Source organism: Rhinolophus sinicus, linkage group LG07 (assembly GCF_036562045.2).
Source record: "Rhinolophus sinicus isolate RSC01 linkage group LG07, ASM3656204v1, whole genome shotgun sequence".
NCBI classification, from domain to species: Eukaryota; Metazoa; Chordata; class Mammalia; order Chiroptera; family Rhinolophidae; genus Rhinolophus; species Rhinolophus sinicus.
In genome coordinates, this window is record NC_133757.1 from 82,145,433 (window position 1) to 82,171,418 (window position 25,986).

Genomic DNA, 25,986 nt, shown 5'->3' on the forward strand with positions numbered 1-25,986 from the left:
TGCCCACGTGCCCCTAAAATGTAAGTTTCACACGCTGGGAAACGCTGGTCCAGATAGTCCAGCTCCCATATGGTTGCCCCTTGGTGGCCTGAAGTTTCTCTTCTTGCTGCCTTCCTGGTATCCCTGAGGGGCCTCTTTACGCCCCTCCAGCTCCTATTTGGACTCTGGGCTCTCTGTGCTTCAATTTCTTCACCTGAAAATGAGGGAGAAGCTACTGTTATCTCAGGGGCTGGCCCTGGAGACCAGGGCTTGTCAAGGCAGTGAGCACAGTGGGGTGCCCATGTGGCAACCCTGAGCTGTTTCTGAGTGGGCCCTCCCCAACTTAAACAACCCCCTGGGCAAGACACCTGCCACCCCTCTCCTCACTGCCCCAACTTCTCCCTGGGATACCACAGTGAGCGAACAGGAGTCAGAAAGTTTGTCAAATGCTCAAATTTGCACTTCCAAAGTGTGTGTGTATGTGTGTGTGTGCCTGCATGTATGTGTGTGTGTGTCTGTTAGTACAGGCAACACCCCTGGGTCTGTGTTTTTATGGCACTTTCCTGTTGGCTTCCAGCTGCCCTGCCAGTTCCGGGGAGGGACCTGGGCCAGTGGCTCGCCCCACCCCCCACTTCATAAAGGCCTGGGAGGCTAAGGGACGCTGCACAGCTACACAGCTGCCCAGCCTGGGAACACTGGATGGCCCTGCCCCAACCTCTTCTTCCCCTGCTGGCAGCTCAGACCATGGGAGGCTCCCGCTGCAGAGTATTTCTCGTTCTACATGGTGAGAATTTGGGGGCCCTGCTAAAGGGGGCAAGGGAGCTCCTGGCAGTACCGTTTCGGTGCTGTGGCCTCCTCTTTCCCGTGGAGAAATGGTAGGCTCAGCTGGCAGCTCTGGGGCCTGTGGCGGAGGAAGCCACATGGTCAGGCAGGCACCACAAGCACATGGGGAGAGTGGCTGGCAGAGCCCAGGCCCCTTACATCCTGGCAGGAATCCCCGCGTACTCTAAGAGCCTGACACCCCCCCCCCCCAGAGGAATCTCTGAGCTCCCTACTGGGTCCACTTTGGAGGCTACTCCTTAAGAGGGGAAACTGAGGCAGAGGGGAAGGAAAGGGGGAAATAAGTGAGTACTGAGGTCCGCCTCAGGAATTCACTCTTAATAGATGGCATAAGGGTTGCTGGGAAGCTAGGGTCAGGGACCTCTCCACCATGGGATGTCCCCAATATGTCCCCCAGTGTCTCAGTGACAGGAGCAGCCCAGAGACCCCCGTTCTTGCTCCCCCAGGCCTGGCTGGGACTCAGCTGTGGGTTGAAGGGATTTGTCAGCTGTGGGTTGGACTTAAGTTTTGCGGTGACTTCCCTCGTGCTTTCCTTCCCACCCCACCCAGGGTGGCTCTAACGGTTTCTTTTGCGGCAGTTCGTTACCTGGGTAACCAGGCAACAAAGAGAGTGAAGAAATGACTTTTGGGGCATTAATCGGAACTTCCCTGAGCCACAGGGATGGGGTTCCCCATGCTGGCCCAGGGTGACAGGCATGAGCTTTTTTAAAGTTTTATCGCGGTGTGATTTACATAGCATATAATTTGCCTGTTGCATGCATACAATTAAATGATTTTTAGTAAATTTACGGAATCCGTGTGGAACACACCTGATGGGAGGTGGTGTGTCCCCCGGGCCAAGTCACAGAGCCCCTGATTTTCACTTTCCACATCTGTAAAATGAGGCAAGACCTGTCTCCACTTTATATGGTTGTGCTAAGGGCTGAGTGAGTCCTGGTTCACAGTGAGAATTAAGTAAACAGTATTTGTTGTTGTTGTTGTTATTATTGTTATTTCACTGGTGGGCCTGGCGGATGGCCTGGGGGGTGGTCCTTAGCAGGGGCAGCAAGGAGAGAATGACTGCCCTGCCCCCACCCCAGGGTCCCTAAGCAGGAATCTGACTGTTCAGTGCTCAGCTAGGGGAATGCAAACCAGACGAGACTGGGAGCAGACGACCAGTAGCTCCTCTTCCAGCTCCTGTTTGGTTGACTTCCAAGGCCCCAGATGGAGAAGGTCTGGCCCAGCAGCCTCCGTGGTGAGGGAGGAGAGCCAAGCCCAGCCCAGGCTGAAGGGAGGGGACAGGCACAAAGAGCCCTTCCCTGAAGGGTCTGGAGACCTTAACCCCTCAATTCCACTTTCCCTAGCCCCCTCTGTTCACCAGATTCTCCCTGAGCCTTTTCTGGGCTCTAAGCTTCAGTTTGTCCATCTGTAGGGTGGACATAAACAGAGTCTCTGCCTCCTCGGGCACTTGTGAGCATGAAAGTTGCTACTGTGGTCATTGTGTGGTTTGTCCTGCACAGAGGAACTGGGTCCTGGCCCAAGAGGAAACTGGTCAAACCCTGTGGCCAGAGAGGAGGAAGAGAGAATCCCTCGAGGAAGGAGAAGGGATTTCTGGCCTCAATTTACCCCGGCTAAGAGGGTTTTTGGAAGGGGGTTTCTACCCGCCCCCGGCCTGAGGGGTATCAAGTTTGGACTTTGGGGCTGAGTGCTCAGGGAACTCTGTAGTCTGTACCCCCCACAGCTGTGTTCACAATGACCGACCCCAGAATTCCCCTGGGAGCCCCTCCAGGGGTTATGGAGCCATGTGTCATCCTTTCTCTCGGCCCAGGAAGTGACTCACACCCGCACTCCCTTCAAGCCACAATTCCTTGACCTCTCTTCAGGTCTCCCTGATTTCTGGGGGTCTGGGCTTCCTCCTCAACATTTCCAGATAGGTAGGGACTGGATGTCTTCCCAAGCCCTCCCCATGCCTCCACCTGCTGCTCAGGCACCCTCCTCTCTACCTTCCCCTTCTCTGTTTATAATTGTTTCTCTCTCTAGCTCGCTCTCCACCTCTCTGTCTTTCTGTCTAATCTCTGTCCCTCCCTTTCTAGGAGTTCCCTATTTCTCTGTCCACCTCTCTCTATCACTGTCTTAACTTCTGTTTCTTTCTCTGTTTCTCTCTCTCCATCTGTCTGTGTCTATTTGTGTCTGTCTGTCTCTCTCATCTCAATTTTCTCTTCGCCTCTCTGTCTCCTTTCTCCCTCTTTCACCTCTCTCTGTCTCTAGCTCCCTCTCTGTTCTTCTCTCTCTGTGTCTCTTTATTTTCCCTCCATCTCTGTCTTCCTCGTTTGTCTGTCTGGTGAATGGTAACAAGGTCCCCATCTCCAGACCCGCTGCTGACTTGAGGAGGACCCTTAGGACATGCCCTGGGGGCGGGGGTTGCCCCGAGTGGCAGGAATAGCAGGATAGGGAAGGTCGTTCAGCCCCATCCCCAAGGTGAGCCCACAGCGTCTTCCGGTGTTCAGAGAGCCAGGGGTGAAATATCACTACTGGGTCCCAAGCTGGTCATTGGGGCTGACAGGTATGGGTGTGGTGTACTTGCACCTGTGTCCCTGAGGGAGGGTACGGTGGGGGAACAGCAGAACACCTTAGATTTGGGGGGATCTGAGAGAACACCTGGTCCAACCCTTTCATTTTCACATAAAGAAATGATATGACAGTAAACACTTTGACATACCAGGCAGTACTCATGTGCTTAACTCTCCCAATACTCTAGAAAGTGGGTCCTCTCTCCATCCCCATTTCACAAAAGGGGAAACTGAGGCACTGAAAGGTGAGATAATCTCACCAAGGTCTGGGATTAGAAGCAGGGCCACCTGGCTCCAGTCTATTTTCTGAACTACTGCCCGCAGGTCAGCAGGAGCCAAGACCCCCGCTGGGCTCAGGTCCTTCCCCGTCCTTTAGTTTTATCGATGGGTGCCACCTCTAGAGCTGTGGGCTTCAGAGGCCAAGGAGGTGCCACCTGCCAGCTCTCTCTCTGAGCAATGGGCAGAGCCCGAGCCTGGCAGGGGTGAGCAGCCCCCTTCCCTCAGATGCGTCACCCTTAGGCCTCTGTCAACCCTTCCCTGCTCTGTGCCCCTCTGACCCTCCCTCTCTCTGTTCCAGTGCTGGGTGTCTTGCTGATTCTGTTGGAAATTGAATCTGGGAACACCACTGGTGAGTCTGCTGAAAGTAACACTGTCCACAGCTGGAGCCTGGGAAAGGGGCCCCGGACCCCTAGCTGCACCTCTCAGCACAGGGAGTAGAGAGCCCTGTTGTAGAGGGAAGCTCAGGGCTGCCCCTCTCCAGATCCCTTCCCCAGCCCCTGACTCAGCCCTCACCTTCTGACCGTGGTCTCCGTCCCCACAGCCTCTGTCTCCACAGACTGTGCTCGCTGGTGCCCTCCGAACTCCAAATGTGTCAATGCCACCGCCTGTCGCTGTTCTCCAGGATTCAATTCTTCATCTGGGGAGATCTTCACCAGCTCCTCAGAGACATGTGATGGTACAGAGGCTTTGGGGTGGTGGAGGGCACATGGAGATTGTGGGGCGCAGCCCAATGCTGACAGGGATACGGGTGGTGGTTGGGGACCTCAGCCTTTGTTCTTGGACTGTCATCAAGGACAGAAAAAAGAGAAAGGAAAAGATATGAAGGTGAAAAATAAGGAGTGAATAAACATGGCTTCCTGGAGAGAAGAACTGGGTCCCCAGGAGTCTGGAATTTGTGCCTCAGTTTGCCCTTCCAGGACTGGGGAGGGGGATGCAGAGCTTTCACCTACCCACCCCTCTTCAGCATTTTTCCCATATCCTAATCCATGGTGCCAGCCAGAGAGCCGAGAAGAGCCGAGCTGATTGAGTGGACTTCAGCAATGCCTTGCTCCAGCCGTAGCCCAGCTCCAGCAGTGTTGCCGGAGAGTCTAATTCTTCCCCAAAAAGACACAGCTTATGCATCAGGCCCCATGCTGGGGGGTCAGGTAGGGGATGAAGATCAATGCCCTGAGCTAGCTCATGCTTTTGGGAGGTGACCCTTTACCCTGTTGTGTTCCAGACATCATCGAGTGTGGACCACCCCCGATAGTGTCCTGTGGAAAATTCGCAGACTGTCAGAACACCGAGGGGAGCTACTACTGCGCATGCTACCCGGGATACGAGCTTGTTTCTGCGGCAAAAACGTTCAGAAATGAGAGTGAGAACACGTGTCAAGGTAAGAATGACCCCACATCTTCCGTTTCCCAATCCATGATTGGGGTCACCAGAGCCATTCCTACAGCAGTACAGCGCCCAGGTCTGAGTGGGGACAGGTGTGCCTGTGCCTGTACCAACAGCACAGAGAGACAGGGTGGTGTGAGAGCCGAGGGTCCAAATCCTGGCTTTGTCACCTGATGGTTGTATGTGTGACACCAACCAGGACATTTATTCAGAAATCACTGGTAATGTGTGAGATGTAAAAATACTGTGATTTTGTGCGTGTATGTATTTTTAAAAAGAGCTCCTATCTTTTATAGGAAAAAGCAAAACAAAAGTAGCTTTGCCTTTTGTTAACTGTATGACTTTGGACATGTGATTTCACCTCTCTGTATCTCAATTTACCTATCTTTAAAAGGGGGTGACAGTAGTGTTTACCTCATAGAATTGCCATGAAGGTATATGAGATCACAGAGCACACCCCAGAGGTGGCTGTTGGGTTTTCAGATTATAATCATTATGACCTCATGCACCCTCTCCAGGATGGGCATCCCAGGGGACTGTGCCCTACATGGGTGCTCTGAGAGTAGCTGGCCCAGTCCATCCCCTCACCAGGGGCCCACAAGGAGCCAGGTCTCCATGCATCACCAGGCATTGCCCCTTTCCAGGGGAGCAGATGGGCAGCAATGGACCTTGAAGCAGCTGCAGGGACAGATGGAGCCAGCTTTGGGCTGGCAGGAGCCATGGCTTACCCAGAGAGAGGGGGTTAGTGCCAAATATAGAGAGGAGAGGAGGAGGTTGGGCCGAGGATCCCAGAGGACTCAGAGCAGGGTCTGCAGACCTACTCTGGTGCAAAGAGAAGAGCCCACAGCTTGGGTCCCTGCCCTGCGTTCAGAGGATGGCAGAGCCTCCCTGGTGGGAGGGAAGGGGATACCTGCATCTGGTTAGAGCCCAGCGGGAGGGCTCCATCCACCTCACTGCTAGTCCATAGGGACCTCTGTGGGTGGATGTTGTGCCCCAAACATGTGGTCTGGCCAGAGGACCAAGACTTTATGTGAATTGGGAAAAGGTCCCTCATCTTCAGGTGAAATACAGTGTGTTTGGGGCATGGAGAGTGAGCTGGTTTTCAGCCCCAACTTGCCTCTTTGGCTGGACCCCCTTGTGCAGTGAGCAACCTGCACAACTGCATGGTAGTCATGAATCCCACTCAGTGTGCCTGGACTACTGTGGGCCCCGCGGCGCAGGTGGTGGCTGTGGTTATTGAGGAGATGTGCTACTGTGTCAGAAACAGGCCAGGGCTGAGAGAAGGGGCACAAACTGCTGGGCAGAGACATGGATGAACAAGAGTGAGGTGGGAGATGTGGGACTTCAACGTGGGTAATGGGGAGAGAGCAGCCTGCTGGTTTGGATCAAGACCTGCCACCTAAAGACCTAGCTTGTGATGGGCTCAGCTGGGCCATCTGTGTACCCGCCCACCTCAGCATTCCAGCCTTTGCCGCACCTAAGGACATGTCTACGAGTGTTATAGCCCACGGGGTCTGCTATGAGCAAGAGACCAGGCCACTCCCTTGGCTCCTTGCCCCACTTTCTCCAGGCATCAGAGGGCCATCCCAGGCACCCACCTATTCTGCTGACCCTCTCTGAACCCCAAGGCTCAGAACCGTCTGCAGAGGCTACTTCCAGAAGTTTGGAACATCCCCCTGCCCACCTGGCATCTTATTTGCATAAAACAAAAGTGGGAGGTGGCATGCAAAATACTTCAGGAGCTCATGGTGCAGTGCATTCAATATCCATCCTCTTTGCCACCGTCGGTGACTGCCAGGATGATACCTGCCTCCACCGGAGCCCATACAGGCTCGGCAACACCAAGAGCCGTCTCAGAGCCCCTGGGCCATGATGGATGTGGGGACCCGGTCAAGAAACTTGGGAGAAGAGAGATTCAGGCCCACCTTCCCCAACTGGCCCTGCCTCTGGCCAACATCCCCACCTGGAGAAGATGCCTCCTGGTACTCTGACCCCAATTCTCAGCCACTCAGCCTCCGTCTATTTCCACGAGCAAAGCTCCGCCCTCACCCTCCCCAATAACTTCATTGTACAGGCCTGAAGACAGCTCAGAAGACCGGGACTTAGAAGGATGTCATGTTGGGTAGGCAGGGCGACATTGACCCTCCACCTCAAACTCAGAGAGTTGGATGAAAGAAGAGGCTCCCGTGTGGACCATATGACAAGAGAGGGCATCATTGGGGACCACAGCCCCAGGCCCGGCCCTCTCCTGAGGATGTCAACCCAGACCCCCTGGGGGCCCAGGTCACTGAGGGACGGAAGATGGAGGCTGAGTCCCACTCAAGACCCCCAGGTCTACATCTCTGTGGGAGGCCAAGGGGCCAGATGACAGAAACACGTCACCCCTCGCCCATCAGCACCTGCTCCCCCTTCAGGCCATGCAGCCCTTGCCCACTGTTGGCCGTGCCCACGTGCATTCTCACCACTTCCTGCCAGTCCAGGGGATGCCGTCATGGGAATCAGAAAAGGCACCTGCGTCGCCCCAAGGCTGCATGGCTAGCCATGAGCCCCCCCGTCCACCACAATCTGGTGCTCTTGGGGTGGCCCTGGCCTGTCAAGCATCATTCTCATTTTCCAAGCCCCTGCCTGAAAGCCTCATCCTTGAGGGTCCAGGCCCAGGGGTGGGTCTTGGCCCATCTCCATGGAGCTGGAGTCTCAGAATTAGCAAGGACAAGAGGGCTCTGTCACCAGGATTCCAAGGAGAGCTCAGCCAGCAGCACCCACTCCGGGGGAGTCAGGACAGGCCTGCTCAGGGAACGCAGCATTTCCCCTGCACTCGGTTCCCAGGAAGGCCCACCTGGCCTTTGTCCAAATGTTCAGGCTGGGACACAGGTGGCTGTGATGTCCCTGCCCCCCTGGGAGATGCCCAAAGACGCTAAGGGAGCCAGAGCTGGCAGATTGGGAGGACTTGGGCTGCTTCTGGCCCCATCTGGACAACAGAGCACCTTTGCCACCACATTCACCCATAGGCCACTCTCCTGGGAGGAGACAGTGGGGCCTTCCAGATGCTTCCATGCCAGGAAATGTGGCTGACACCCAGCCCCGAAGGCTGCCCATGGCTGCTGGCGTCCGTCACCCTCTCTTTCCCCTTGCAGACATAGACGAATGTCAGCTGAAACCCAGAGTCTGTAAGAGCCGCAGCATCTGTGTCAACACTGCAGGCAGCTACACCTGCGTGTGCCCGCCTGGCTTCGAGTTCGACCAGCAGGACCCAAACCTGTGCAAAGGTACGGGCCCCGGGAAAACGCTGTGAGGCTGGACTGGGGCTGGGGAAGGAGCCGAGGCAGGTCCTGCAGCCCAAGGAGGAGGGAAAAGCGTCTCAGGTTCCCAAAATGCCAAGGGCCTACCAAGGCCCTGCCCAGGTAGTTGTCTCCTCGAAAGGTCCTGCCACAGAGCAGGGATGTGGCAGGGCCTTTGGGGCCTGGGGTTCCCTTGTGGAGCCCCTGTGAGCTCGCCCAGGCTCCGCCCCTTCCTCATCTGTCACATGTGAGCAGAGGGAGGTGTCACTTCCAGTTCCCAGAAGGGGAACCAGGCCTAGGGCCCAGGAAGGAGCAGGTAAGAGTCATTGGTCAGGAAGTTCAGCCCCCATGACTTAGTTTTCCTCCTGACTTTGCCACCTATAAACTGGAGACTATGGTTTATGCTGTGCTCATCTTGCAGGGAAACTGCCATAAGGTGTTTTGAGGGTGAAGTTGAAGGTCACCAGTTAGTGGCACATGTACTAATGGTAGAGTCCTTAGTGCTGGGCAGTGAGAAGTGGGTGTAGTGAGTGGAGGAGGAAGGGCCTGACACTCTGGCTTTGTCCTCAGATGTGAATGAATGTACTTCGGAGCCAAAACCATGCCACAAATCCACCCACTGCCTCAACAATGTGGGCGGTTATAAGTGCTGCTGCCGCCCTGGCTGGAAGCCAATGCCTGGGTCCCCCAATGGCCTAAACACCACGGTCTGCAAAGGTCTGGAGCTCAGATCCCACACTCCCACACTCAAACCATCTGATCACGTATTCAGTGGCACTCACACAAACCAAGCAGAATGAATGCTGGGGGTGCCCTGCTGTGCCAGGTGTTAGTTCCTTTGACGCTAAATGGGCACAGATCTGGGGGTCCAAGGGAAGAAGCTGAGGTACCAAGAGAAAGGCTCCTGGGGCACCACAGGCAGCAGCCAATTACTACCCAGGAGGAAGGTATTTCCCAACCTTACACCTGCACGGGGCTCACTTGCTATGTGTCAGGCCTCTGCACACCTCCTGTAACCCCAGCGTCCACCACTCAGTGACGTGCAGTCATCAGATGGCATCACCTCCAGCCAAGGGGGGTGGTGGGCACTAATATGGGGAAGGGGGCAGGGCATGGAGAGGAGAGGGGCCTGATTGGGTGGGACCGGGCCTGTTCTTCGTGTCCCCAGATGTGGATGAGTGCTATTCTGGGGGCATCAGTGTGACAACTCCACCTGCTGTGTCAACACTCTGGGCTCATACACATGTCACTGCCTCCGAGGCTAGGTACCCACACCCGGATTCCTGAATAGACAAAATGAAACTGGAGGGCAACTGAGTCTGGAGCGTGAGCTGCCTGCGCCGCTCAGCCAGTAGACTGACACAGGAGTTGGGCCATAGAATAAGCGTTTATTATCAGAGCACCGGTGGTCTGAGAAGGCAGCGGGTTAACACCTCCAAAAACTGCCTTCACTTTCTCAGACTAGCCTGGGATATTTAAGGGAAAATCTGGGAGGTCCTCCAGAGGCTACGTGGTTTGGAGATGGAGCCTTCCTTCTGCCAACGTGATTCTCTGGTGGCATCAGCAACCCAGGAACAATGAGGGGAGTAGCCTGGAAAGAATGCTAGACCATAGAGATTGTGATCAATAAGCCTAAGGGTATTGATCATAAGTTTCAGGGCAATTTCTAAGCTGGGAACTGGGACAGGGGACATTCTCAGCTCAAGCCACAGGGGGATGATCTATCGTTAAGCTAGGGTCAAGGAAAAGTGAGGCCGGGGACTTTGCAAGTGGTCCCAACTGGGCCGTGCTTCAAAAATACCACCAAATGTGAAGGTACCTAGCCTGACCTGACCCCAGACCCGCCTCCAACACACACAAACACTCACACCTAATGAACCGCCATTCTGTTTTCAGCAGTGATCTCCTTCCCCACCTGGACCCCGCCCCATGGAATCAAGAGCCAGGTGAGTGGCCCCAGCAGGGGATCCCCCCACACGTGCCCTAGAAGGCAGGGATCCCTTTGCATAGCCCACTGTGTCCACCCATTGTTCCCAAGCGCCCCTACTCATGCGTGAAGCTCTCTGACCTCTCATCTCTTCTCTCCCCAGAGTCTCTCCCATTTCTTTGAAAAGGTCGAAAATCTGAGCAGAAACGACAACTCTGACTCGCCTCAGGTCACCATCCATGTAAGGGCAGGACCTGGGGGGGACCCCAGGACAGTGTGGGGGTGGCTGGGGAATGCTTCAGTGTGAGGGGAGACAGGCCAAGCAGGGGCCTCTGCTCAGAGAAACACATGTGGCCGTATGCACAATATATATAGCATATGTAATCCCAATACACAAACACAGACGTTCATGTACACCCTAATTCCTGAGTCCCCCAATGGCCAGAGCAGGGCCTGCACACACACACACACCCTCATGATCAAGAGGGATATGATGGCAACAGAATGGAGCAATTAAAAATTTTGCCTCTGGAGCTGGGCCACAAAGGTTCAAACACCCCCGCCACATTTCCTGCTGTGTGACCTCAGGCAAGTGACTCCTGGTCTCTGGGCCTCCATCACCTCCTCTGAAAATAGTGCCTGCTTCATACAGTGGTTGTGAAGGTTTAAATGAACTAAGAGAAGCAAGGCTCAAAGAATAGTGCCTGGTACACAGTAAGCATAATATATGTTTTAGTATATGTGCTTAGCCTGGTAGAAATATATAAGCTTCTTATGCAATTTAAAAATTTCCAGTAGCTTTGCTAAAAAAAAAAAAAAGAAAAGAAAAAAAAATGTAAACAAATGAAATTAATATGAAGATTGCATTTAACCCAATAGATCCAAAATATTACCTTTTCAACATGGAGCCACATTTCAAGTGGCTTGTGGCAACAGTTCTGGGTAGTGCAGACTTACAATAGAACCTGGCCGATAAATGTAAGGGCCATTGTTACAATACGTATGTGTACACAGGCATATACTCGATTCCCCTAGTCGTCTTCTGGCAACTACAGTGTCTCGATTCCCCTGTGCCTGTCCCCCAGGAACCTGGGTGGTTCTCCAGTGTGTCCTCTAGTAAGGGGGTGAGATCAGGGTTCTTCGAGCGGGCCCTGTGGTGCAATGACCCAGCAGCTGTCACCCATCACCCCCAGAATCTCATCAAGTCATTGGAGGAGCTACTGGAAGAACCCGGGGACCTGGAGACCCTGGACTCGTGGGCCCGACTCCGCATAGCCACCAACCTGCTGTCAGGCCTTGAAAACTTCCTGAGGGCCCTGGCCTTGGCCATGCCTGAAGCCCCCTTCACCTACCATTCCCCCAAAAACACAGGTAAGGCCTCGTCCTGCCCCCGATCCCAGCCCTGGGCCCCATTCTCCACCCGGAGCCCCCAATCACTGTCTCTCTCCCCTCAGAGCTGTCCCTGATGATCCAGAAGCAAGGGAATGGAAATGTCACCATGGGCCAGAGCCATGCACGCATGCTGCTGAACTGGTCTATGGCAGCTGGAAGCAAGGACTCAGGTAACAGCCCGGAGCTGGAGGGGCACCAGTGGGAGGAAGAAGAAGGAGCTGGGATGGAATTAGAGGTGAGGTTCCAAATATGAAACAGTTGGAAATTGAGCCATCTTGAGGGACTCCAGGGATCACAGTGGACTGGCCAAGCCTGATTTAGACGTCTTAGGAGGGAGGAGGGAGGGCAGGTGAAGGTAGCCAGTGTGTTTGTCCCCCAGGCCCCTCCGTAGCAGGAATGCTCTCCAGCCCAAGCATGGGTCAATTGCTGAAAAACGCTGCCTTCGATCTGGACCCTGAGAAGAAAGCCGAGCTGGAAAAGACACATGAAAGTTCAGTCAGGGTTGCCCAGCACAGCCTCGTCTCAGCTGTCAACTCGGTCTTTCTGAGCAACACGAAGACAGAGAAACTAGACTCCCCTGTCACCTTCGCCTTCTCCCACTCTGTGAGTCTTTGGGTGGGGAGGGGGGATCAGCCCCACTACTCACCCCACAGCCAAAGTCAAAGTCACAGTGGTCCCTCTGCAGCCTTCATTTCCCCACCTCCACCCATTCTGTTTCTTCCTTAAACATAGCTCAGAGACATTGCGCTTGCTTTGGTCTCTGCTTGGGACAATTTTTCCCCACATGACTCAGTTCTTGATGTGTTTCCAGTCTTTGTTCAAATGTCACTTTCTCTTTAAGGCCTTCCACGACCTTATTTACAACGATAATCTGTAATAAATCATGACCCACCTCCTATCCTGTTTCTTTCTTTCTTTTTTTTTTTAAGGAGGGTGCAGCTCACAGTGGCCCATGCGGGGATTGAACCGGTAACCTTGGTGTTATTAGCACCACGCTCTCACCAACTGAGCTAACCGGACACCCCTCTTTTTTTTTTAATAGCACTTCTCACCTTCTAATACACTCTCTAGTTTACATATTTAGGTTTCTTATTTACTATCTGTCTTCCCCGTGAGCATATCAGCCCCACAAGGGCAGGGACTTGTGTCTGCTCTTGGCCGGGGACACACAGTAGGTGCTTCGTAAATATCTGTCAATGAAAAGCAGCCTTCCTCAGACCCAACCTAAGCTCAGAACCCAAGAGTGGCCTCTAGGCTAACCTCTCCAACCATCCCATCTGCCCACAGGTAATGCGTAAACTTGAGACACGGCAGGAGCTGATCTGTGCCTTTTGGAAGGGTGACAATAAGAGTGGCGGGTACTGGGACACCACTGGCTGCTGGAAGCTGGGCGGCTGGAATGGCAGCATCACCTGTCAATGCAGCCACCTGAGCAGCTTTGCCATCCTCATGGCCCACTATGACATTGAGGTGAGCAGCCCTGGGGCCATCCTCAAAAGCCCACACATAGCAAGGCTGGCTTAGGTGAGACAGGAAGCTGGTTCTTGATGAGGACCAACTGCTTCTGTATGTTTGCACAGCCCAGGTGGCCCCATGCCATGTCCCCCAGCCCCTTCCCTGGAACCCCCAGACCTCCCCATGATTCAGCAACTAAAGAGTATAGCCTGGCACTGCAGGCCCTGCTCTGGGCAGTGCCCCTCTGACTACCCACCCACATCCAATTGTTAATATCTCTAAAAGCTGGGAAGACCACAGCTTTCTGTATGAGGCCTCAGGTGATCCATAAACTGGGCCATGTGGATAATTGGAATGAGCCTGGCAAAGTAGGGGAGGTCGGTGGTCCGGGCCAAAGGCCCAGGGAGTACCGAAGTGTGGGATTTGTGAGCTGATAGGTGCGGCTGGGTGTGGAAGGGGCATGAGATGAGGTTAGAGAAGGGGACCCATCAATCTTGAAAAAGGTTGTGGCCGTCAAGGCTTCACTGAGGACCTTTTTTGGGAGAGCAGTCTAGGTACATAATGGGATCCCTGCTTGCACCCTCGTGTGTGTGTGTGTGTGTGTGTGTGTGTGTGTGTGTGTGTGTGTGTGTGTGTAGGGGGTAATTAGGATGACAGAGACAGCAGGTTTATTCAGATGTTGAAGGCAGAGGAAGTGGGGGAAGGTGAGCAGCCTGATGTGAGTTCTGGCCAGGTCCCAGGCGGGTCTCGGCGGTGGGGCTCACAAGGAGGGCAGAAGGCCTCAGGGTACTGATGGAGACCTGAATCTCCATCCTGAATCTAGGACCTGAAGCTGGCCCTGATCACCAAGGTGGGACTGTCGCTGTCACTGGTCTGCCTGCTGCTGTGCATCCTCACCTTCTTGCTAGTGCGGCCCATACAGGGCTCGCGCACTACCGTGCACCTGCACCTTTGCATCTGCCTCTTTGTGGGCTCCGCCATTTTCCTGTTGGGCATCGAAAACGAAGGCGACAAGGTGAGACCCCGCCCAGTAGGCCAGCGATGCCCAGGAGAGGGGTAGCTCCGCCCACTCCCGGGGCTCGTTGGGGGAGACGGTGTCTCCGCCCACATGCCTTCTAGAGCAGCCTGGCCACACCTCAACCCCCCGCCCACCCCAAGGGCTCTGGCTCCAACAGTGCGTGGCCCCACCCCACACTGATGTCGCCCCACCCACCCCTGCCCGCAGGTGGGGCTAGGCTGTCGCCTAGTGGCCGGGCTACTGCACTACTGGTTTCTGGCCGCCTTCTGCTGGATGAGCCTTGAAGGCCTGGAGCTCTACTTCCTCGTGGTGCGCGTGTTCCAGGGCCAGGGACTTGGGAAGCGCTGGCTCTACCTGATCGGCTATGGCGTGCCCGGGCTCATCGTGGCTGTCTCGGCGGCCGTCAAAAGCGAGGGCTACGGCCGTGTCAAAGGGTCCGTGTCCTAGTAAGTGCCGGGTGGTGGAGCCACGGGAGGCGAGGAGACTGGGGTACGGGGTCGGGATGGGGGGTGGGTTGGTGATGATGCTGGCCCAGGGTGTGGGGTCTGCCCGGTGCACAGTGCCCTGCTCCCCTCCCGCTGACGGACCCCTCCCTTCTTGCCCAGCTGCTGGCTGGACTACGAAGGCGGTCTCATCTGGAGCTTCAACGGACCCGTGGCTTTCATCATTTTGGTAACTAACCGCTCCCCCGCCCACACACACACCACCCTCAAACTCAGACTTGAGCCGCCTGGCGCCTCCCTGAGTCTCACAGACCACCTCTCTGCCTTCGAGTTCCAAGGACAACCCCTAACTAATCCTACTCTGTCCCTCACCCAGTGCAATGCTGTCATCTTCGTGACAACTGTCTGGAAGCTCACTCAGAAGTTCTCTGAGATCAACCCAGACATGAAGAAATTAAAGAAGGCGAGGTGAGGGTTGGGGCTCACCTCGAGGTGAAGGCCAGGAGAGGGAGTGTGTGGGGGTTGGCCCCTGCTGCAGCTGCTCTCTCTCCTCCCTAGGGTGCTGACCATCACCGCCCTGGCGCAGCTCTTCCTGCTGGGCTGTACATGGGTCTTTGGCCTGTTCCTCTTGGACCTGAGGAGCCAGGTGCAGTCCTACACCTTCACCATCCTCAACTGCCTGCAGGGCTTCTTCCTTTTCCTGCTGCACTGCCTGCTCAACAAGAAGGTGGGCTTTGGGCCAAGCCGGGGTTGGGCCGGGACCCCCTCCCCCCTTTCCCTTTCCCAGGGCTGCCCTTCCCCTGACCTGGCATCCTGGGCCCTGCAGGTGAGAGAGGAGTACCGGAAATGGGCCTGCATGGTCGTCGGGAACAAGTATTCGGAGTTTGCCACGTCCACATCGGGCTCCAGCCAAAATCAGACTCGGGTAAGGGCTGACCCTGGGGTGGGGGTGTCAGACCAGAAGGCAGCCTGGGCTGGGCTCAGTGCTCATGGGGCTCCTCTCTCTCCAGGTCCTCAGGCCATCAGAGTCGGGCATGTGACCCTGCAGCTCTGGCCAGGCCAGCAATGCCTGTGGCCTCAGCAGCTTTCACACATGCGGAAGACTGTCCCCTTTTCTCCCACCACTCTGCTCCCTCTGCCGTCCTGCCCCCGTATGTGCCTCGGGGAGAAGGAGTTGACAGTTGTTGCCGCGCACCAAACCCTGGAGCACACAGCCAGGGTGGAAAGTCAGACCTGACGGGCCTGCTTCTGCTGTACCCCAGCTGGGATCTAGGGTGGGCTGTAGCTGGCCCAGGGCTGCAGCCCCTTGCCCGGGTACACAACACCCGGACAGACTGAGGGCTCCTGTGCCCGCCTGGCCTCCCTCTCATCTCTTTGCTACAGAACAAAAGGCAAGAGTGCTGGGGTTCCTTTTCCTGTTAAGCTAAGACTGGGGTCAGGAATGGGAAAAGGGCAGAGCCCTTCCCAGCTGCACTGCCTGTGGTTCACGGTACAGAGGCCTATCTGCCCCACACTGGGGCAGACGGTTCTCACTGTTTTGAAGTGTGGATGTTGTGTAGTATTTTTTTTTTATCTGTATAAACTTTTCAATGTTGACACTTAAAATAAAATCTCACTGATACAGAAAGTGGTTTTGCTGGCTGGCTGGGAGCTTCCTAGCCAGGTCCATTGTGTGTGTGAAATGTAGAACAATTAAGAACAGATGGGTGGGAGCCAGGCTTCCATAATAAAAATTTATTCTTACACAAATCTACAGCTTTCAAACAGTAAAAAGAAAGGCCCACTGTCGCCTAGAAAGAGGACTTGAAGCAGCACGTGGGAAGCCATGGTCGCTCAGGCCGTCAGGCGCGTGGTTACCGGCTCTGCTCAACTGTTAAGACACACACACGTTAGTGGGAGGAGAGGAAAGCCCCTCCCACCCCCACGCCTGCCCGAGCTACTCACTGTATGTGGAGATGTCAATTTCCTCAGGAAGCTCTGCCACATTCACTTCAAACCTGTCCTGAACGTCATTGAGGATTTTGGCATCATTCTCATCAGACACAAAAGTGATAGCCAGGCCCTTGGTGCCAAAGCGACCCGCACGGGCCACCTGCAGAGACAGGAACATGGGTCAAGCCACAGAGACACAACCTGGGGAATCTAAGGACAAGCTGGGCCACGTCCCCACCCCAGGAGGGGGCCGTCAGGGAGGTGACACCTCGAGGGGGGCCACTCACCCGGTGGAGGTAGGTATCTGAGTCCTCAGGCATGTCATAGTTGAAAACGATGTTGACTCGTTCAATGTCCATCCCTCGGCCAAACAGATTGGTGGCCACCAGGATCCGCCGCTGGAAGTCCTTGAACTGCTGATAGCGTGACAGGCTGGGTCAGGAGGAACAAGAGGCGGCCATCAGGTACAGGGTTCCTGGGCGGCGCTCCCTCGGAGGGGCCTGCCTCGAGCCTTCAGGGTGGCGTGCACTCAACTCACCGCTCCTCCTGGGCCATGCCCCTATGGATGGCGATGGCTGGGAAGTTCTGCTCCACAAGCAGCTGGGCCAGGGCCATGCACCGCTGCACAGACTTCACAAAGATCACCACCTGCCAGAGGGAGGCAGCGGTCAGGGCCAGAGGCCCCACGCACTGGCCTCCCGAAGGCCCAGAACCCCACGACAGGCGACAGCGATGTCACCTGGTTAAACTCCAGCACATCCAGGAGATCAAAGAGCTTGCGGTTCTTCTCGCTGTCCTTGAGCTTGACGTAGTACTGCTGCAGACCGTGCAGCGTGAGCTTGGTCTCATCGTCCACAAACACTTCCATGGGCTGAGGGAAGGGGAGCGGCAAGGGGCAGGCAGGGCTTAACTCCTGGGCACCACGCCTGCCCAGAACTTTCCAGGAGTAACTCTATCTAGTGTTTCCCAGAGGGGCTGCTATACCCAGTAAACATGTCTCTCCCAACAGCTGGATCTAAGCTGTGGTCTGGCTCAGGTGTGGACCAAGCTCAGCTCCCAATCTCACAAGACAGAGAAGGGAGAGCTCCACGGCCCCCCAGCACTGTGCCGTGAGGGCAGTGTGGGTGTCCTGCAGCAGTGACAGCTCAGGCCCCAGGACCAAGGGCCAAGGCTGCTGCACTGAGGTCTTGGCCACTGCCTTGACCTACTCACGTCTTGCATGAACTTCCTGCAGACGGGGCGGATCTCCTTGCTCAGAGTGGCACTGAACATCATGCACTGCTTCTCGTGGGGTGTCAGGCGGAAGATCTCCTGCACGTCCCGCCGCATGTCTGGGTGGGGAGGGCAAGAAACAGGTGGGCGTGAACACGTGGCAGACCACGACCCCCAACCCAAGACCAGACCCAGCCCCTCCCAACCTGGCACCATGATAAGGGCAGTGTCATCAAGGAGTGGAGGGAGGGGCGAGTCCCCATGGCCTGGTGCCTGAGGGGCTGGACTTGGGGTGAGTGCAGGCCCGGGAGGAGCTGCAATCCACTTACACGCTGCCAGAGCGGAGCAGCCGTGCCAGCGCGCCTCGAGCCACGCTTCAGGGAGGGTAGCCTGAGGCAGAGATAGCCGCTGGGGTGAGAGCTGCAGCTGCCTCCCAGGACACAAGCCCCATCTCCCACCAGCCCTGTCGGGGCTCACTGAGGGCAGGCAGGGGCCTAGAACTAACCCAGCAGGTGGTGAGGCCACAGCAAGCCTAGGGCTGATGTGTACGTGTGCTGGACAGTGGCTCATTTGGGCCCTACGGTCCTGCTCGGCTTGGGCTCAGAAGTGGCAGGTCATACTCAGCCAACACAAGAACTTCCCCTAAAACTGTTTACAGGAGACCCATGCGCCGACCACCCATGTGACCCCCCTTTGAGGCAACCTTCAGCCTGCCCTGTCAGGGCCCACCTGGCTCTGAAGCCCAGGGGGCCGCGAGGGGGGAGGGTGCAGCTGGGTGGGTCTCTGGCAACTCCCACCGACCGGGCAAGGACACTCACCCAGCTGCTCCAGCATCTTGTCACACTCGTCCAGCACAAAATGCTTCACGTTCCTCAGGTTGAGGCTCCTGTTCCGCACGAGAGCCAGGATCCGGCCTGGGGTCCCCACTACCACATGGGGACAGTTCTTCTTCAGCACTTCTTCGTCCTTCTTGATGGAGAGGCCCCCGAAGAACACAGACACCTATTCAGGTGGAGAGGAAGTCACTTTTGCCTGTCTAGGGGCTGGAAGCTTGCACCGCACTCCATGCCAATGGCTACCAAGCCCGCAGCCCTGCCAGCCCTGCCTCGGAGGCCTGAGACCCTGGGCACAGCTCCACTGAAAAGCAGCCCAGGGCTGGGACTGGCACAGGCCTCTGGGGGGCATGCATAATTCACCAGGCTTTTAAGGAGCATAAACCACCAAAAACCTCAAAGGCAGCCACTGCAGCCAAGCTTGGTAAACGCTGGTTGGGCCAGAGCCAAGGCCAGCCAAGCTGCAGAGGACCACATGGCACCAGACCCGGCCCAGGGGGCTCACCTTGACACTGGGCATGTACTTGGAGAAACGCTCATACTCCTTGCTGATCTGAAAGGCCAGCTCCCGCGTGTGGCACATGACCAGGACCGTCACCTATGGGGTGGGCAGGACACACTCACTCAAAGCGGTATCCTAAATTCTTCCTGGCCAGAGCCCACACTGCTGCTCTCTCCCAGGACAGCCCACACCCACCAGGCCCCCATCTAAGGGTACACACCACCTGCTCCCCACACCTGGGCCACGAGAAGGCCCAGTCCAAACGCCTCTCACAGCCCTTCACCCACCTCATGCCCTGCATCCTCAGAGCTACAGAGGCCTGTCTCCCAACACTGGGACCCAGTGCGGACTGGAGGGTGGTGCAGCCCGGCCTGGCCGGCAGGAGGGCCCGTGCTGAGTCTGCTCTCCAGCGGCCCTGGCCTGGCCTTCCAGCCCACACCACCACGCACTGCAACCACACCTCCCACTCCACCACCATCCTTAACCATCTACTCTACGGAAACGAGGGCTTGTGCACCCCCACACAGCCCAAGGATGTTTCCCCAGCATGGTAAGAGCAGAATACCATTGTTCAGTTCAATTATCCCCCAAGAGAGTGGAGCACAATGTTCCGGATATGAGAAGACAGCTATGGCCTGTCAGCAACATCAATAACAAAGCCATGTGCAGCATAACCCCCACCCAGAAACAGCCACAATTTAGAAAGTACACAGTGAAATAACAGCCATGTCTCTGGATGGTAAAATTGTGGGCACTTTACAGTTTTTTCTCTTGGCTCATCATTTTGGGGAAAATTTTGTTACAACTAAATACTGTACTTTATTTTAAAAGCCCACAAAAAGAATCTGGCAGCAGGAGTTTTTAACAGGAGGAGCCATGGTGCCTCAGGAAGCTCAGGCCTGGGACGGAGGGCACCCACCCACCTGTCCGTTGACGGGCTCAATCTGCTGCAGGGTGGCCAGCACGAAGACTGCCGTCTTGCCCATCCCAGACTTGGCCTGGCACAGGACGTCCATGCCCAGGATGGCCTGGGGAATACACTCATGCTGGACTGAGGGAGAGAGAGTGCACGTGAGCAATTGGAAACCAGATGCTCCCTGTGTGGGCCCCTCACCAGGTGGCTGAGGGGACCATGGGGAGCGCACTCAGAGGAAGGTCGTGGTAGACAGGACCGGGGAGGCATACCCTCAGATGGATGCTCAAAGCCACAGTCCACTATGGCCCTCAGGAGCTCGGGCTTCAGCAGAAAGTCCCGGAAGCCAGAGCTGTGGATGGAAACGTAGGACCCCTTGACATCTTTCTTAGGGGGTGCTGGGGTACTCTCTGCAGGAGCCTGGGGCTCTTCATCTTCCTCGTAATCCAGAAGCTCATTTTCGACATCCTGTTCCGCCATGATGCTGAGAACAGAGGAGGGAGGAAGGGCCCAGAGGAGCAACTGAGACACAAACAGGAAAACACAGCAGCGAGGGAGAAGGCTACACGCAGCTATGGGCTGTTGACAGGTCAAAGGGGGCAATGTGCCGGGGTCAGATCTTAGCATTCGCCCGGAAAGCCACCCAGCCCATGCAGCTCAGTGGTCACTCTTTTCCCTCACCCCACACTGACTCCAGCAGCAGGTCCCCCGATTTCAGCCTGTGTGGCCACATTTCCACCACCTTCCTCCAAACCCCTCAGCTCTCCCTGCGCCCGGCCAGCCATACCCACGTACGCACATACACCCTCAACCAACAAAGGCTTCACTTGCTCTCAGAGCGATAGCCCAATTCCTCCCCATGGCCCTCCCAACCCTCCTCCTTGGCCCCTGAACACTTCGTTCCATACCACCCCTTTCAAATCATCCCTAGACTTGCTTCGCTGTTCACTCATCAAACCCCATACCCCAAGCTTTTACAGTCCACTGACACCGCCAGAAGGGGCTGCTCCTAGGTCTCAGCATTCCGGTCTCTGTTCTAGTGAACCACCTCAGACCACCTAGTCTAAAGGAGCCCCATCACTCCCCATCACTCCCCAGGGACTCCACCCAACCTGAGTTTATGAGAGCAGCGTCTGCCCAGACCTTTCTCCTCCCACTCTCTGTGGTCTGCACTGGGGAATAATTAAGTGTGCTCACAACAAGGCCTCCCAATGGACCCAAGCCAATACAATCGAAGCCGAGATGGTAAACGGAATTAATACAAAGCTCTGCTCATCTCCTGGCTTTATTTATCCCAATACATACAGAGGACCTACTGGGTGCAAGCGGTGCTACAGGGATCCAAACATGACAATACTGTCTTTCGTCACCCCGGCCCCACCCCAGCCTCCAGTCTAGGGGGCAGAAGCTCTTCCTGAGCTGGGTGCAGTGGGTCCTGGGCCCAGTTTCTGGCCCTCCCGACACTCATTCTCTCCGTGACTTCATCCAGCCCTAAGGCTTTCACCCCCTCCATGCTGAGGCCTCCCAAACTTGTCTCTCTTAACAGTAAAGACTCCCCTCAACTCCAGACTCAGTTACGGGCCGCCTCTTCCACATCTCCCTTTGGAAGTTGCACTCAAAATGCCAGAGCAAAATCCTCCATTTCTTCCCACAGGCTTGCTTCCCCATCTCAGAAAAAGCAATTCCGTATTCTCAATGGCTCTGTGTTCTCTCTCTCTCTCTCTCTGTCTCTCTCTCCCTTCCTGTCCAATCACCCAATAAGTCCCATCAGGAAGATGAAGCCACTTCTCACCCCTGCTACCTACCTTGCTGGTCCCAAGCTACCATCATCTTTCTTAAGTCAGAACAGCTTTATTGAGATATTCACGTGCTTCACAGCTCACTATTTAAAGTGTATAATTCACGAGTTTTTAGGTAGTCATAGATATATGCAATCATTACCAGTCAGGTTTAGAACGTCTCACCACTGCAAACAAACCATGTACCCTGTAGCTACCATCCTATATGCCCAACCCCCTTGACACTCATCTACTTTCTTTTCTATGAAGATGCCTATTTTGGATATTTCATAAAACGGAATTATATACTGTGTTCCTTTGTGTCTGGCTTCTTTCAGTACATTTTCAAGATTCATCCACATTGTAACGTGTATCAGTACTTCATTCCTTTTCATGGCTGAATAATGTTCTATTGTATACAGATACAGTACCAGTTTGTTTATCCATTGTCAGTTGATGGGCATCATCAATCGACAATGCCATCCTGTCCGGCCTGGATTATGCCAAAAGCCTCCTCATTGGTCTCCCTGTTTTCCATCCCCAGGACCCTCGAGCCACGCCCCTCACAGCAGCCATAAGGAGCCCACAGAAGCTAATGACTCCTGCTCAAAACCCTCCACAGGCTCCCACTGTGCTCAGAATAAAATTCAAGAGTCCTCACCATCCTACCAGACCCTACACAACCCGATCCCCTCTACAGTCAGACCTCACTTCTCCCACCGCCCTCATTCACTGGTCTACTGCTGCGTCTCAAACACACCTGAGCACCTTTGCACTTGCTGCTCCTGCTGCCCAGAATGCTCACAAATCCCACTTCCCTCAGGACTGTTGCTGCAGAAGAGTATTTCCTGCTGGTCCCGACCAAAAAAGAACCTCTCCAGTCATGCCAGCCCCATTGCCCAGCCAAGAGCCTAGAACAGGGAGGACCTGGCATACACCAGGTAAGCACTCAGCAGTAATGGTTGAGTAAATGGAACCAGAATCAAGGCCTCAGGTGGAATTTAGAGAATAAAGTAATCATGTATTCTCATCTGATTCTTGAAAGAGGTTGTCTGATTCAGACTGGCAAAGACAGGAAGAGGTCATTTCCTAGGGAGCAGGGGGAACAGCAGGAGCCAGAAAAGGTCTGTCCCAAAAGCACCAGACCCTTTTGGGGAACGAAGTATAGGAGTGGGTTGACACTGGCAGAAGACAAAGCTGCAGGAGCTGGTTAGGTCCAGGATGCTCGTACAGGAGTCTCTGATTAGGTTTTAGAGTTCAGTGACTCAGTTTTTGCCCTTGATTTGCCCAAGAGCAAGTTACTCGGAGTAGGAGTGGGGAATGAGACTAGCAGCAGGGAAAACTAGTCACCAAGGGAAAAAAGATTAACCAAGGTAGAGATGTTAAATGGGGAAGAAGGTGGAACACAGGGTGGGACCATGCCCTGGGTGTTCCGTGGGCATAAGAGAGCCAGTCAGCTACACTGGGCTTCAAACCTGGCTCACCAGGAGGAGATGGTGTGTTTCAAAGAAATAAGGAGGTCAAACGATGTCGATTTATTTTGACAGAGAGACAGATTTAGGAGCATACTGAATTTGAGGCACAAAATTTTCTAGGAAGTGCCTAGCCAGGATATAAAACTCAAAACAAATTTGATCAGGAGAGGATTTGGCGGGATTTGCCCCGCCCAGAAGGGGTGACAGTGACTGCCGAGGCCCCAGAAGCGGATGAACGTGGAAACTGACACCGTAAGTGACAACGCGTACCCTTTCACCCTCAAATCCCGGGAAGGATATCCACTTCAGTTTGTTCCTCACTGGGACATTTTTTTTTTTTGCCCTAAATCCCTGGAACCACGAATCTCAGCTAACCGCAGAGCAAGAAGAGAGCCTAGTGGGGGCGGGGGAGGCCCTCGGGCTCGGAGAAGCCCTTCACGTCTACAAGCTCCGGCTTCTCCCACCACGGCCCCAGACTCTGGTGTCGCCCTCCGAATCCCTCCCTGCACAGTCGTGGGTCGCCTCAAAGTCTCCTCCAACAAGCAGCCTCTCTCCCCAAGTCCCCTGCGGGCCGCCATGACAACCCATCCGGAAACGGGCTCCGCGACCCGCGCGCCAACAGCCGGCCCACCCCTGGCGCATGCGCCCGGGTGATCAACGGCTGCAGTCGCGCGCACCCCCGCCCCAACCGCCCCGTACCCCTTGTCTCGCGCTCCCTTCTACCTCCTCTCAACCCCGGGCATCTCCGCTTGCCCGCTCACCCGCAGGTCCAACGTCCCCGCACCGCAGGCCCACAGCCCGGACCTGCCGCTCACCTGGTTCCCCGTTCGCCTCCGCGTGCAGCGAAGAAAGCCGCCCGACTCCGGTTACCGGTCCCGCGCCCCGACACGAGTTATGACTCTTCCTGCCTCCTGAGTCCGACTGAGGCTGTGCTCACTGGTCTGCTGGCTTTTCAGTCAAGAGAGACGGGAGCGGTGATTGGGTCCTGAGGGAGGCGTCGGAAGGCTATTGGTGGACAGAGGAAAGAGGGCGTGCCTCTTGCCTCGGGCTCATTGGTCAATCTAAAAGTAGGAGCCCGAGGGGGCTGGGCCAGCGTCGGCCTGCGCCCTGTCACGTGACTGGGTTTGCCCTGGGCGGGCGCCGCCATATTCAGTACTGGCAATCGAAGCTGGAATGGGTGAACCGTGGCTAGTTTTTCACCCTGGTGGCCTCTACCCTGGGCTCTTGTAGTGGCATCAATCGCCGCCACCCGATCCTCCAGGGGGAAGCTCTGAAAAGGTTCTGAGTAGGATTGGGAGCTTAGAAGGTATGGAGAGGATTTTGTGCCGGCAGTGGGGGAAGGGGCTCCTCAGGCTGTGGGAGTGAGAGAAATGGTCATAGCAACGGTGCTGGTTTGATGAGAGTCATGTCCTGGGTTAGCCGCTGTACTAGTAGCCATGCAGGTTCAGGACAAAAGCCAAAACCCAGATGTTTTCCCCCAGTACTTTACTGAGGTAAAGTTTACAGTAAAAGGAACAGACTGTTAGCGGAGCGACTGTTGCCCAGTGAACATAAGGAACATTTCCTTCTTCCCAGAAAGTTCTGTTGTGCCCCTCAAGTCAAACACACTCCTTACCCCCCTGCCCCCGCCAGGCAACCGCTATGTGGATTTCTATCACTGGTTTTATCAGTTCTTGAATTTCATATAAATGGAATCATGCAATAGATTGTCTTTTGTGTCTGGCTTCTTTTGCTCAACAGGATGTTTTGAGATTTGTCCATATTGTTGCATATATCAATACTTAATTCTTTTTCATTGCTGCATAGTATTCCACTGTTTGGCTCTATCACAATATAAGCAATATAATTTTTCCATTCACTTATTGATGGACATTTGGTTGTTTCCAAAGTTTGGCCATTACGAGTAAAGCTTGTACAGGTATTTTTGTGAACATAAGTTCACTTCTCCAAGGTAAATACGTGGGAGTGGAATGGTGGACCACAAGTCATGTGTGTATCTTTAATAGATCCTGACAGTTTTCCTAAGCGGTTGTTCCACTTCACACTCCCACTAGCATCCTGTGAAAGTTCCAGTTACTCCCGGTCCCTCCCTACACCTGGTATAATCAGTTTTTTCTCAGCTATGTTTTGATTGGGGGATTTTTTTTGGGGGGGGGCAATGCAAGGAGAGGAAGTAAGCAGGTCAGAACAATAAGCCTGCTCCAGCATTCCCGTCTCCCTAAGTCCCTGACGCCGTTAAACCTTCCACCAGTTTTCCAAGGAGGTTCAAGCATTTCAATTTCATTTAGTGTAGGCTATCTTGGGGTCCATATTCTAGACAATGAATTCAAAGCTGAAGCACTAGAGGTACAATTTCAGCCAAAAAGCCCAATGAAGAGAAATCAGTCAATCCAGAGGGAGGCTTACATACTATAAGATAGATATTGTAAAATATATGGTGATGGAAGGAGAACTGACTCTGGGTGGTGAACACACAATGGGATTTATAGATGATGTAATACAGAATTGTACACCTGAAAGCTATGTAACTTTACTAACAATTGTCACCCCAATAAACTTTAATTAAAAAAATAGGTATTGTATATATTATACCATAACATGTACCTTCTGTGTGCCCAGCAGGGCCAAGATGAGGGTGAGGCATGCAGAATTTAAGGGGGCAGCCAAAACAAAAAACCTCAAGTCATCAAGATAAATAATATTTGAATGCACTATTTTAAAATCAAAACTGATTTAAAATCTATGATAGAATATCAAAAATTTAAGTAAAGACAAGACTCAGTAACAGTGCTACATGGTGC

The 25,986-nt window shown here is 54.6% G+C and overlaps 2 protein-coding genes across 6 annotated transcripts; one reads left to right on the forward strand and one right to left on the reverse strand.

Annotated features, from left to right (window-relative positions):
- The first annotated feature begins 605 nt into the window (after window positions 1-605).
- ADGRE5 (adhesion G protein-coupled receptor E5) lies at window positions 606-16,167 on the forward strand. Of its 5 annotated transcripts, none has more exons than XM_019746125.2 (19): window positions 606-763; window positions 3,946-3,996; window positions 4,189-4,323; window positions 4,867-5,022; window positions 8,162-8,293; window positions 8,876-9,022; window positions 10,202-10,251; window positions 10,396-10,473; window positions 11,426-11,603; window positions 11,687-11,794; window positions 12,004-12,227; window positions 12,912-13,094; window positions 13,903-14,094; window positions 14,305-14,543; window positions 14,703-14,769; window positions 14,917-15,008; window positions 15,099-15,267; window positions 15,367-15,465; window positions 15,551-16,167. In XM_019746125.2, the coding sequence occupies exons 1-19, from the start codon at window positions 679-681 to the stop codon at window positions 15,578-15,580; spliced, it is 2,415 nt and encodes an 804-aa protein (XP_019601684.2). In that variant the 5' UTR covers window positions 606-678; the 3' UTR covers window positions 15,581-16,167. The 5 variants fall into 5 exon arrangements, with proteins under 5 accessions (XP_019601684.2, XP_019601685.2, XP_074194197.1 ...); XM_019746126.2 differs by having other exon boundaries at window positions 10,205-10,251; XM_074338096.1 differs by having other exon boundaries at window positions 4,204-4,323.
- Window positions 16,168-16,259: 92 nt separating this feature from the next.
- DDX39A (DExD-box helicase 39A) lies at window positions 16,260-24,159 on the reverse strand. The gene is made up of 11 exons (XM_019746142.2): window positions 24,001-24,159; window positions 20,205-20,416; window positions 19,943-20,070; window positions 19,023-19,115; window positions 18,503-18,686; window positions 17,685-17,803; window positions 17,212-17,343; window positions 17,011-17,120; window positions 16,760-16,904; window positions 16,485-16,632; window positions 16,260-16,410 (listed from the first exon to the last, which is right to left on the reverse strand). The coding sequence occupies exons 2-11, from the start codon at window positions 20,410-20,412 to the stop codon at window positions 16,394-16,396; spliced, it is 1,284 nt and encodes a 427-aa protein (XP_019601701.1). The 5' UTR covers window positions 20,413-20,416; window positions 24,001-24,159; the 3' UTR covers window positions 16,260-16,393.
- Window positions 24,160-25,986: the final 1,827 nt, after the last annotated feature.